Below are 12,286 nucleotides of genomic sequence, written 5' to 3' on the forward strand. Positions count from 1 at the left end.
CTTAGAAATGTTCAACAATAAAAAAAAACCCTGAGAATATTTATAAGGACCTAACTACGAATGACACTGAACAGATGATGGAGAACAATGCTGAGAAATTGTCAGCAGACCTACAATTTCCTACCAAACTAATTCACATTACTTTAGTCTTTTACTTGTATGTTTTAGATCTATTTCTAGAGGTTAATAATTAATTAAAACCCTAATATAGCATGAAGAAAATCCACAAATAACTGCAGACTTGAGTACATGTCTTCAATAAGATGTACCTTTTTGTTTTTCCATGTATTTATCTCTGTCTGGTGTCTGGCTGATGACCTCCAAGTGTGCAGCATTTGGTCGTTGCAGGTCATTAGTCATGATGCCACAGCTCCTGGAAGTTCAAGGGTCAAAGCCCGACCTCACAGGAAACCTGGAAGACAGACACTCGCTCTGCCCGTCTGTCACACACTCACAACCTGTTCAACTCGAGGCCAAGCAGAGGTGATCAGACATTACCATTGAGCTTGTATTAGACCCAAAGGTAGAAACAGACACCCGATAACTTGGCAGCATGTTCCGTCTTTTTAAACTTCTCTCTTTCAGATTTTGTTTTGGCAACATATGAGGGATTAATCCAATAAAACCCGATGCTAAAACATACAGGGGTACCTAATGAAAGACCCACTATATAGTTTTGTGTTATAATTTCAAACAATATCAAACAAACTTCCAAACACATATTATTTGGGGGAGAAATGTAATGTGTAAGTGTATTCCATCATGTAGGCACTTTCTATTCACACAAGTAAAACATGAAAAAATAAGGAATAAATCACATCTTCTTGATTATGTTCATGCATTTTGTACAGAATAAAAAGCAACCTCTCTCTGGATTTTCTCTCTGCGTTTCACATTTCTTGCAAGCTTTGGGAGTGCCCTGGAGGAAAAACACAGTGAGCCATTTGACCTCGGACGTAGGTCAAGTGGAGTTCTGTTTTCTGAAATGCAGTCATGTCACGAGGCTGGGAAATCCACACCTCGGTTTTCAGCGAGGCAGTGGGTGTTTAGAAACGCACTCTTGACAAGCACAAGATTTAGAAGTCTGACCAGCTTTTAATCCTAATCTTTGATGTTCATTTCAGACTGATTTAAGGTTGTATAGCAACCTTTTTGTATTCACTTTTTATAAAGCTGGATTCTCAAGGTGTTCTACTAACTGTGATGATCACAGTTACTAGCATATGTGGCATTTGTTCTCATATTTTGAAAAATACATTTAACTCAGGACGTTTTCTTTTACATATTCTTAATACACATAAAAATTATGCTTACTTCAGGACATTCATAATTCTTAAACTTCTGGAGATGATGTATGAACAGGAAGCCAAAAGTGAAGGAAAAATAGGAGAAAGGACACGTAGGCAATTATTTTTTAGGCATTTCAGCTTCTTGGGGCTACAATCTGGGGAATGAGAGAAGGAAAGAATGTACGAGAAGAGGTGATAGAGAGACAGATATGTTATTTTCAGTCCTTCAGGAGCTCTTGTCTTCAAAGTAGGTCTGTTCAATGCGTCTGCAGAAGGACAGAAGATTGCTGTAGCTCTTGATCCTCTCTGCCAGCTCAGTGCTGGTCAGTCTAGTAGTCAGTATAGTGAAGAGATGGCCAAACACCAATGCATCCAGCTCCGTAGGCCTATAACACACACACACCACACACGGTTAATGACTGGCACTCCTTCAGCTATAAATATAATCAGAAATGAGATGTTACAGACACTGGCTTCACTTGTAATACTTTGTTTTAACACAAATCAAATATTGTCAGGGAGTACAGAACAAAGCTTCTCAGTTGATCACGAGATCGTTACAATTTTAAACCACAAGGTGGTGCTCAAGGAAAACTGCTTGCAATAATTAAAAACATTTCCTTTTTGGTGTGGACACCTATAACAGGGGTTGGAGAAAGGATTCTGGAGAACTCAGATGTAGATTTGTTATTCAGTTGTTATAAACAAGACAAATGAGAAAGCGATAACCACAAACATACAGATAGAAAAAAAAAATACATACTGTTTATTAAAAAAGTATGACTGTGTTCCCAGCCTCTGAGAGAGAGCCTGGCAGCATTGACTCACATCTTCATAAACCTGAAATACATGAGGACATAAAGACTTTTAAAACATGTTTGTTTATTTTTTTTCTAGACAGTCTGATGTTGACGATCAGATTGGGCTCTTTTTCCTACATACACAAATAAGTTATACTTAAGGGCCTTCAAACAGTCTAAAAGATCAATTCTGTAAAACTTTGAAGAGTTCCACCTTTAAAAGAATAAGATATGAAATTATTTTTCTGATTGCAGAAAGGGAAATGTAGTGCTGGCAAAACAGCTTTTCACTTCCAGGTTGTTGCTAACCTGCTCCAACGTTTTCCCTCCCCAGCCAATGGCGTTCATCTTCCTGCGCACCTCCCACTGCTTCTGGTAGGCGAGGATTTTATTGAGAGGCCATGAGTACGGACTGCTGTATCTGGGACGAGAAATCTACAAAAACAGATACAGCTGATTAGGAGGTTATCAAGACTTTAATAAGTTGTTGTTGTTTTTTTAAAGCCTGGTGTACACACCTCAGTGGCTGTAGAATCATCACACCACTGAATGTACAACTGTAGAGAGATGAGGACATGGGTGAGAGGATATTTCTCAGACACACTCATAAAAACTGTATATGTGCTGAAGTTCTAGTATCAGTATGTTATGGTTTTTATGTTTTTCATACCTCAGCAGTAAGCAGCATATTGTTGACCAGCTCCATGTACGCTTTCATTTCTGCTCTCTGAACATCATCTAAGCCATCGCTCAGAGAATGACCCTAAGTACCCAAAAGAAGACAAGAGCAGAAAGAAATATGAAAATCTGCTCCTCTACTGGGAAAAACTGGAAGAGAATTTGCCCAAAAAAAAAAAACAATAACAGCTTTCATCTGTACAACACTTGCCTTGGCTTTAGTAAATTGCACAATCGGCCCCAGTTCTGACACCACCTGGTTGCCCACGTGGATAAAGGGAATTTTACCTATAGACACAAACATAAAAAGGCTGGGCATTAAAATCATCACATTTAATTCAACACAAAACGCTAACCTGCAACAAATTAACTTCCAGATGCACCTACACGAAACCTGGAAGCAAACTTAGGATTTCATTTTATAGCGGAGTAAGACTAAAATTTCTACTAAAATCCTAACTAACAATTTTCAAACCAGCTTACAGTGTACAGTTGTGTAATGTTTTAATGAGCAGTATGAGTGCTGAGATTACACAGTATTGAGATCAGACACCCAGAATTTGTCTCTGAAGCGGCATGTGTACTTACCAGAAGGTGACATGTATTCAGCGTTTGCTCTGTAGACCACCTGAACTGGCAGACCACACATCCTCAGGTACGCCTGCACATCAGAAACAGGACAGAATTAAGCAGCTGAGGAAAAAAGCACTAGGAGGACACTAGCTTGTAACGCCATGAGGTTGGGTTTGCATCTCCTCCCAGTCTCAAATCATTCATTCGGATGAATGCATTAACTAAACATACTGTGAAAGTAAATGAGAAATATTACTTGTGGTATACTTCGATATGCTTTTAAAAAAATCAGTTAACTTTATTTTGCAGCACTGCAGATTTCCTTCCATGAGTAAGGTCAAATCCAAAGTCAGAGTAGAGGTCAAAAGGTCAAATACTGATAATATCAACAACTGCATTTCATACTTGATGCATTAAAAAAAATATATGTATATATTTTCAGCAGTATAACAACCTAATATCAGTATCTTATTAGTTGGCAGTCAACTAATAAGACACCAAATAAGTTGACATTAAATTGTTGGCAGCAGCCAATGTTCATCTGTTATCTTATATCAGTTTTGTGCTGGTTAAATGTTCAAAATTGTGCAATGAAGAACTGAAAGCTTTTATACGAGTTCAGTTTTCATTAATTAAATAATGAAAATAGTATTAAATATTTGAATTAAAACCACTAAAACGTTCAGAAGCTTTCCTTGTTTCCTGAGCACAACAGGCCGAGTAATTAACAAATAAACATTACAAAGAGCAAGGTGTGTAATGTGTGTACATGTATGTTTGCTTTACCTGAACAGCGAGAGATGAGGCGCAGTCCGACAGGAGAATCTGATCCTCTGCAAAAACAACAAAATATATAAATAGCTATATTGCTATTGACATTATGTTTGTGCCTCCATTTCACTAACTCACCCTTCAGTGGCTGGTACAAGGTTGCATTTTCAGGCCACGGCTCAGCAGCTGTCAACATCAGAAACAGACATGCAGGGAAACACACACAATTATACGGTGATAATGTGACTCATTAACCTATAATGTTGCTTGTGGGATCGACTGTCAACGTTCTTTTACTAATTGTTCTTTGTCTACTTTTGACTCTTCCTTTAACAATCGTCCCGGTGGATCATCTGCCTTCATCTCACACCAACTCTCCGCATGTCCTCCTAGCCTATATCCATGACCATTCGTGTGGTCTTCCTTTTTTCCTCCTGCCTGCCAGCTCCATGTTCACTACCCCTCCTCCGCAAATATCTAAACCATCTCAGCCTCACCTCTCTAACTTTGTCAAACTCCTTAACCTGATCTGTCCCTCTGATATACTTAGTTCTAATCTTGTCCATCCTGCTCACTCCCAAAGAAAACCTTAGCACCGCTGACCTTTGTTAGTGTACCGTCTACAGACCATACATCACAGCAGGTCTCACTACCATCTTGCAGACCTTCCCTTTCACTCTGGCTCACTTCTGACATAAATCACCCCGGACACTCATCTCCATCCACATCACCCTGACTGCACCCTCTTCTTCACTTCTACTCATATAAAGTTATTTGATAAACGATTATAAAGAATTCAGACACGGGGCGCACGGTGCTCACTCGACGACCTATGCTGTTACACCGCCGTCCTTGCAGTACAGCCTCCAGCCACCGGGGGAATCTCTGAGCATGTCTCTGTTAAAATTGATAGATTTGAGCCGATTTTGTAACGATACGGGGTTGTCAGTAACTTTAGCCCTCTTGAGCAGTTTCCGCTTGAACTCACCGTTCTCCTGCTGATTTATGCTTTTAACAGTAAACAGAAATATGGCGCTATTTATATTAAATTCCTGTGTTACACCTGCCAAGCAATCCACGACATGCAGAATGACAGAGTGCTTTGGGGGTTTTCCAGGCCAGTCAGTCTTTGTTTAAGAAACCAAGAAAAGGCGAACAAAGGCAGCTATAGTAACAGCTAAAGGTCCATATATGTAAGTAACTACATTTGTAAAGAGCCTATGTTACTGTGAACCCTAGCTCTTGGTAGCTAGCTGGCTAATGTTATTCATAATCACTAGAAAAACGGGGTGAAGTCAACATATTACCTGCCATCTGCGACATGAACGCCTCTGCCGCAAGAGACATAGTGCTGCTGTTGTACTCTTATTGTTAAATAATGATTAGAATAATGAGCGATCTGAGCAACAGCACTGCTTGCAAGTTTAAGGGCAAGTACTTGTTCTGCAGTCACTGACCGGTCCGCCTGCGATTGATGTCCGTAAGAGAAACGGTTGCATTAATTTTTAGTTCCACTTTATGGACGCGCATACAGGCTACTGTAGCAATATTGTTATATTTAACTAGAAATAATTTGGGCTTTTGATGCATGGAAAAATACATATTATTAAAGTAGCATTTTTAATTTGGGTTTAAGGAAAAGAACTAACCGCACAAAAAAGTGTATATAAAACTGGCTAAAACAGACACATCATGTCAGAGTGAGAGAGACATGGACTCAGAGAAGCATTATTTGAAGTCTGTGTGATAATTTTTTTACAGCAAACATAGGATTAAAGGGATAATGTCCAGGGCAGAAAACATACATTTGGAGGGCAAAGTCAGCAAAACCTAAATGTGAATGGATTTTATCTGACTGTTGGTGTGGGGTGGCTGTGGCTCAGGAGATAGAGGGCAGTGGTTCAATCCCACACTTCTCTAGTTTGCATGTTTAAGTATCCTTGGGCAGGTTTGGTGTCTTGCCCAACCTAAGTGTGAATTTTAGGTTAATAGCGTTTGTAACATTCATGCATTCATCCACACTCCATGGTTGCTGCTACCTAGCCTACCTAGCAGCAAGTACAATATCCTTCTTTGACAAGTGTAGATTTTTAGCAGAACTGTATTGTGTGTTTATACCTTTATATCTGTAAAGTTAATATACTCGTTATTTTGCTCACTATTTTATTGTTGCTGTCTTATTATATTTGCTTTTTTGTTGTATTGTTATTTAATTCAGAGGAGTTTCTTTAATTCAATTCAATTCAATTTTATTTATATAGCACCAAATCACAACAAAAGTCGCCTCAAGGAGTTGCCTCCTTTCCACCAAGTTTATGAACACAGTATTAGTTTTAGACCTTCTTGTAATTTCTTTAATCAGGAATACTTCTCCAGGCTTCTTTAATGACACTCAAAATTCCATTTTGCATGTTGGCTGCTTTTTCTGTCAAGATGATCTCACATTGCTATAATAATGTCGAGGTCTGGGCTCTGGGGAGGCCAATCCATGACTGATAGTGTTTCATTATGTGTTTTTTCTATCTAGACATGCGTTTACTGCATTGACAGTTTGTCATTGATCATTGTCAAAAATTAAGCTGCTGGCAATCAATTGCTTTCCAGAGGTTCTGGATGGTGGATCAAAAATGTACTGTACTTTTCTGCAGTTATAATTCCATCCATCAAGATCCCCAACATTACTGGTTGAAATGGAGCCCCCAAAAATGATGGCTGTAGCATCTCACTGTTGTACCTGTCTCCTTATGATCTCTGTTTATACTGGGGATGAACCAAAAAATTCACATTTGGATTCATCACTCCATAAGACCAGTGAATACTGATTTTCAGTCCAGTTCTTCAATAGTTTGACATACACCAGCCTTTTGTTCCTGGTTTCCTTCCATTGAGATCATTTCTGCAAACAGATGAATCAACTGAAAGGTCAGATGCATCTGTTGCATCCTGTGTCAGTTGATTTTCAGATACTTTTCACCTGTGGGAGATAGTTTTTAATTACACACTGCTCAGCATGCTGAGACATCCCATGTTTTTGTCTAATAGGTGTTTGGGAATTGCATTGTTGGTGCAAAAAGACTAAATGCCTAAAAATGCTATTCCAAATTAGTTCTTTGATACACACCTTTCGTCCCTTGTGAGATGACTTTTTACTCTTGAATGATTAATATGTCAGTGTTAAGTGATGTAAACAACAAAAAGAAAAAAAACATTTCTCTAAAAATAGTCAGGTACAAGGAAAATGACTGAAAAGACAGATAATGTCCAAATAAAAGATAAAAACTTTATCTTTAAAAACTTACAAAAAAGTCACAGCGACTGTACTTTATCTATTTAAAGATTTATCTTTTAAATTTTGTTTATTAATCCAGACTATTTGCAGAAAAATGCTGCTGCATTTGACCATATCTAAACAAGCCTGTGGCACACCCGTGTTTCTGTTTTTCTGTAGCTATGTTATTGTCCACACCTTAATAAGAAATGCTTCACTGTTTCATTCTCGTGACATTTCTCACCCTTTCCTGTTTTAAGCTTTACAGTCGAACACGTGACTGTATTTAAAGTGACCTGCCATGCTCTTAATCTTGTGAGAAATATCCAACATTCATTCCCGTCTTAAAAGTCTTACTTGTAGGTAGATGTAGTCGTACATTTTTACTGTTGTGTGTTCACAGTGCAAACACAGGTGGACAAAGTAACTGAGACACATTATGATGCATGGATAGATGTAACAACTCAAAATTGTAACCTTTGCAAAGATGTGTATGTTTCTGGTTCATTTACCTTATTATTACTAAGGCTAATTTAGCATTGATTACATTGTATTATACACATTTCTGTTAATCCAAAGGACTAATGATAAATATATCCATGTATTTCTAATGTAAATATTTCCATGTTTTCTTAACTGGAAAAATATTATTTATCTTAACCTGAAAAAAAATTCTCTTTCAGACTGTAATACTTAATGCTACCAGTCGGGGGCATTCCTGTTTCATCACAGACTAGAGAAAGATGGGTAGGTGTACATGCACAAACACAAACACATGCATATCTACAAAGTATGCTGTTCAGTATTATTGCATTCTGTTTCTGTCTATTTAAATGTACATAAAATACATGAATGCGTGTGAATTTGTGGTGTGAAATTTTAGGAATAATTGCATCTCGTTTGTAATCACGCGTGTCTTAGTGGGATCAGGTTTTGAATTCCAGATGTTTGACGTTGTTTTGTGGTATTCCCCTGAGTAACATCTCAAACTGCAGACATGCAGAACTTCAGAAGCTTTTCTGTTTTTAGTGAAGATCTGAACTTTGTTTGTCATGACTGTGGCAGCTCTGTGGTTGATCTTCGTGTGATAGATAATCCAGGTTGCTCCGTGTCAGCCCCTTTGTGCCTTTCCTGCACATGTAACCGAGTCTCGAACGGAAGCCACCAATTATTGGCACTCAGCGCTCATTTCTCTTACATATCAACACACAAATACACACAGCCATGATTCCACTACTTCAGGGGATTTTACTTTGATTTACGTTCCTTTCCCGTAAACTTACTATACACATAGGCCTAAATACCGCTAATCTTGATCCTGGCACAAACAATTTCACTTAAATTGATATTCATACTAAAATTCGCGATTTGGACAAACAAGATCTACGAGGGACCCGAATTATTGTATCGGGGATTTATAAACTTCTAAACAAAGATATCATCATAGACAATACTAAAGTCTCATAACATAATAATTTACATCCCCCAAAATTTTAAAACAGTAAAAGACACAGAATACCCAGAAATTTAAATATTTTAAGGCCAAATTTTCTCCTTAGTTTCAACTGCTTTTAATAACTCCTCGAAAATTAGAAAACTGTGAAGATCAACCTAAATCCACCCGATGGGACAGCGTGCATGCATTTTAAAAGCGTGTCAACGGAGCCATGACGCACTACACATTAGTCTTGGCTTGGCTATACCATGAGCCCCCGTTAAGTTGTGACTGCGACAAAGACCGTGCTGCTTAAAGATGACACCGTATTTTATTTATTTATTTTATGTATTTATTTATTTTCTTAAGCCGAAAATGGATATCACGATTTCGCCTTTAATTCATGGTTTCTAATCACACGTCACTTCCGTTGATTCTCTCCCGACCTCATCTTCCCCTACCACCACAAAAAAAAAAAAAAAGAATCATCGGTCCTTCGCTTATCCTCCAACACAGACAAATATTCACACCTTTAATGTTTGAATTTTTTTTATTATTATTATTTTTCTCATCTATTTTTATCAAAACATTTCCACATATAAAATTATTACAGGAATACACATTTTTTTTCAAAAGTAACGAAAAAATAACGGCGAAGATGCTTGCTATAAAGAAAGAATAAAATATGTTTCTAATTAGTACAAATTAAACATAAGTACTGGCGTAGACTATGATAGATATCGATAGCATATTAAACTGGAATCAAAGAGAGAACATACCTATTTATACGCAACATCATGGTATTTCACAGAGGGCTAGTTTAATCCTCGGTGCTAAATCAAACAAGCTTTTTCCAAAAAAAAAAGATCTTTGTAAAACCCTGTAACCCTGAGAAAAGAAGTTGGATTTACAGTCAGGTGTGTGCGTTAAAAAATTGTACCTTCATTTTGGCTCTTTTTTAAAAAACAAATTATAAATGTGGGAAATAAAATCCAAGAAAAAAATATGGCTAATTTCCTTCCAAATATGAATTATTTTTGGATGCTTCTCTGTACAAAATCAAAAGCTAAAACATAATTTGTGCAGTCACTCAACACGTAATTTGGTGTTTCTGCTCTTCTACCTACCCTCTAAGCGCCAGTTTATGTAACATTTTGGTAACGTGCATATTCATAAATTAGGATTTTTCAGCTTTTAGGTAGCTGTTCTATAACCCTGTTTTATGTTTACCCTGTAGAGAAAAGAAAACCCTGTTTCATCCTGGTTCAACGCAGTCACGAGTATTTTGCCACCGCAACAAACGAGCACTATGTTTTTGCGTCTTCATCGGATGTCTAAATATGAAGCAATTCCCTGTCTGCACCAGAGAGATGTCGGGGTCTCCGTGAACTTAAAATATATTCATTCATTCATTCATTCATTATGAGATTCAATATGGATGAAACCTCAAAAAAGGAAAAAAATTAAAATGCTCCAAAGTTGAAGTTAAAAACAAGGGAAAAAAATACATCATGGAATTTATAAACTTGTGTTCGTCCAAACTGCAACTTTAAAGCAGGTGAGAATTGTTTGAGGACTGCAGTCACCCTGGATAAATTAAGCAACATCAGCTTTGGAGAATGAAGGTGCTACCATGGCTGCTTCGACTGCCACACTCTGCGCTCCTGTGTGTTCAGACAGTTATCACCGTCTTCATGCTGTCGCTGCTGCTGTTGCTGTTGTTGTTGTTGTCGGTCGCTTTCTTGTTTTTGCTCTTTCCTTTGGTGTTGGGCAGCTTGTTGTCTTTCTTCCAGCGCATGCGCCGGTTCTGGAACCACACCTTCACCTGCCGTTCGGACAGGCAGAGCGCGTGGGCCACCTCGACGCGGCGGCGGCGCGTGAGATAGCGGCTGAAGTGAAACTCCTTCTCGAGCTCCAGGACCTGCTGTCGCGTGTAGGCCGTCCGCAACCTCTTTGGCTCCGGGCCCACGTGATTTGGATTAACTGTAAAAACAAAGAACAGAGGTGGTTTACAGACCGCTTTAAATTTATTTTATTTATTTAACAGCTTTTATTTTGTTTTGTGTTCAGTAATGATGAGGATGGGCCTGGGTGAAGCCCCATATTAAGAATATATTTAAAATAAAAATGAGTTGATTTTTTTTAAAAATTCTTATTCCAGATATAATCACGTAGCCTTTTCTGTCCTAATCTTCATTCGTGGTGGACTGGGAAGAGGCCCAAGAAACGATTTTGACTTTTATCTTTAAAGGTTTGTTCCGCCGCAAGCGTTACACATCAGATACACACCATAAGCTTGCCCACACACACACACACACACACACACACACACACAAACACGCTGTAGCAGGGCAGGGTCATAAAACTTTATAGGGGTTGTAATTCTCGCTGACTCTCACTGAGATCGTAAATAACTCGACAACAAAAAGCGATGCTTGCAAATGGACAAAACACTATACGAAGAAAGAAAGAAAGAAAGAAAGAAAGAAAGAAAGAAAGAAAGAAAGAAAGAAAGAAAGAAAGAAAGAAAGGCGAGACAGATAAAAACATTAACATGAGAAATACACCAATGTTGTGGAGAAATGAAATGGGCAGTGAAGATCGACTGATTAAAACGTTCAGGCTACCCTACCATGAGCGACGTGCACTTTCTTCATCCACGGGTAGACAACAATGGGCGGCTTGTCTTTGCCCTGGCAGGCCGTTTTCCTCTGCACCTGAGCGGGCTTTGCGCAGGTCATCCAGGCCTGGCACTGCAGGTCACCCACGGGGAACCTCTCCTTCACGGGCCCGTCCGTCTCTCTGTAGACCGGGTAGGTTGCACCTTGATGCTGCGAGGGGTCCTCTCCATCTTGCCGGCGATGCCCCTGCAAAGAGTGTTGATAACCGGTTTGTTGTTGTGTATAGGGAGGCGGAGGGGGCTGCATGGACATATAGCCCCCTCCATAACTGCCACTGTCCTCGGGGTTGTTGTAATACCCCCCTTGTTCATTAAAATTACTGTAATCTTCTTCACATGGCGGGAACTGCGGCTCAGCATATTTACAGCTCACCACGTAGGACTCCATGATTGATTTATAGCGAGGCTGGTAGGAGAATACTAATTTTTCTTTCTCTCCCCTCTCTCTGTCTCTTTTTCCCCCTCTGGCATGAAGCCATCCTGCGGCTGTCAAATAGACGGACGGCCGCTCGGGCCACGTGACCCTGCGGCCAGCCAATGAGAGGCGACACTTTTGGTTGTTTATGTCAGACGTAATGGGATAATTTGGAGGAAAAAAATGTTCATTATAGAACTAATGAAGATTTGCTGGCCGGGTAAGTTGCTACGGTTAGGTGTTTGTGGACACTGAAAAATAATCCTGACAGTCTAAAGTGTTAATATGAGTAATTCAAATCTATCTATCTATCTATCTATCTATCTATCTATCTATCTATCTATCTATCTATCTATCTATCTATCTATCTATCTATC

The 12,286-nt window shown here is 38.9% G+C and overlaps 2 protein-coding genes across 2 annotated transcripts; both read right to left on the reverse strand.

Annotated features, from left to right (window-relative positions):
* Positions 1-673: 673 nt before the first annotated feature.
* mtx2 (metaxin 2) lies at positions 674-5,597 on the reverse strand. The gene is made up of 10 exons (XM_031743913.2): positions 5,419-5,597; positions 4,250-4,297; positions 4,127-4,173; positions 3,356-3,428; positions 2,979-3,055; positions 2,760-2,852; positions 2,608-2,646; positions 2,399-2,524; positions 2,053-2,129; positions 674-1,675 (listed from the first exon to the last, which is right to left on the reverse strand). Exons 1-10 carry the CDS (start codon positions 5,456-5,458, stop codon positions 1,516-1,518), a joined length of 780 nt encoding a protein of 259 aa, XP_031599773.1. The 5' UTR covers positions 5,459-5,597; the 3' UTR covers positions 674-1,515.
* Positions 5,598-9,389: 3,792 nt separating this feature from the next.
* On the reverse strand, positions 9,390-12,014 carry LOC116323559 (homeobox protein Hox-D4b-like). The gene is made up of 2 exons (XM_031743915.2): positions 11,447-12,014; positions 9,390-10,797 (listed from the first exon to the last, which is right to left on the reverse strand). The coding sequence occupies exons 1-2, from the start codon at positions 11,880-11,882 to the stop codon at positions 10,487-10,489; spliced, it is 747 nt and encodes a 248-aa protein (XP_031599775.1). The 5' UTR covers positions 11,883-12,014; the 3' UTR covers positions 9,390-10,486.
* Positions 12,015-12,286: the final 272 nt, after the last annotated feature.

The sequence above is a fragment of the Oreochromis aureus genome, linkage group 13 (genome assembly GCF_013358895.1).
Source record: "Oreochromis aureus strain Israel breed Guangdong linkage group 13, ZZ_aureus, whole genome shotgun sequence".
Lineage (NCBI taxonomy): Eukaryota > Metazoa > Chordata > Actinopteri > Cichliformes > Cichlidae > Oreochromis > Oreochromis aureus.

Coding starts and splice junctions, on each gene's coding strand:
- LOC116323559 (XM_031743915.2), bottom strand. CDS start 11,882: ATGGAGTCCTACGTGGTGAGCTGTAAATATGCTGAGCCGCAGTTCCCG. Junction 10,798..11,446: donor GAAAGTGCACGTCGCTCATG/GTAGGGTAGCCT, acceptor TTGTTTTTACAG/TTAATCCAAATCACGTGGGC.
- mtx2 (XM_031743913.2), bottom strand. CDS start 5,458: ATGTCTCTTGCGGCAGAGGCGTTCATGTCGCAGATGGCAG. Junction 4,174..4,249: donor CTTGTACCAGCCACTGAAGG/GTGAGTTAGTGA, acceptor TTGTTTTTGCAG/AGGATCAGATTCTCCTGTCG. Junction 1,676..2,052: donor TCATACTTTTTTAATAAACA/GTATGTATTTTT, acceptor TGTGTGTTATAG/GCCTACGGAGCTGGATGCAT.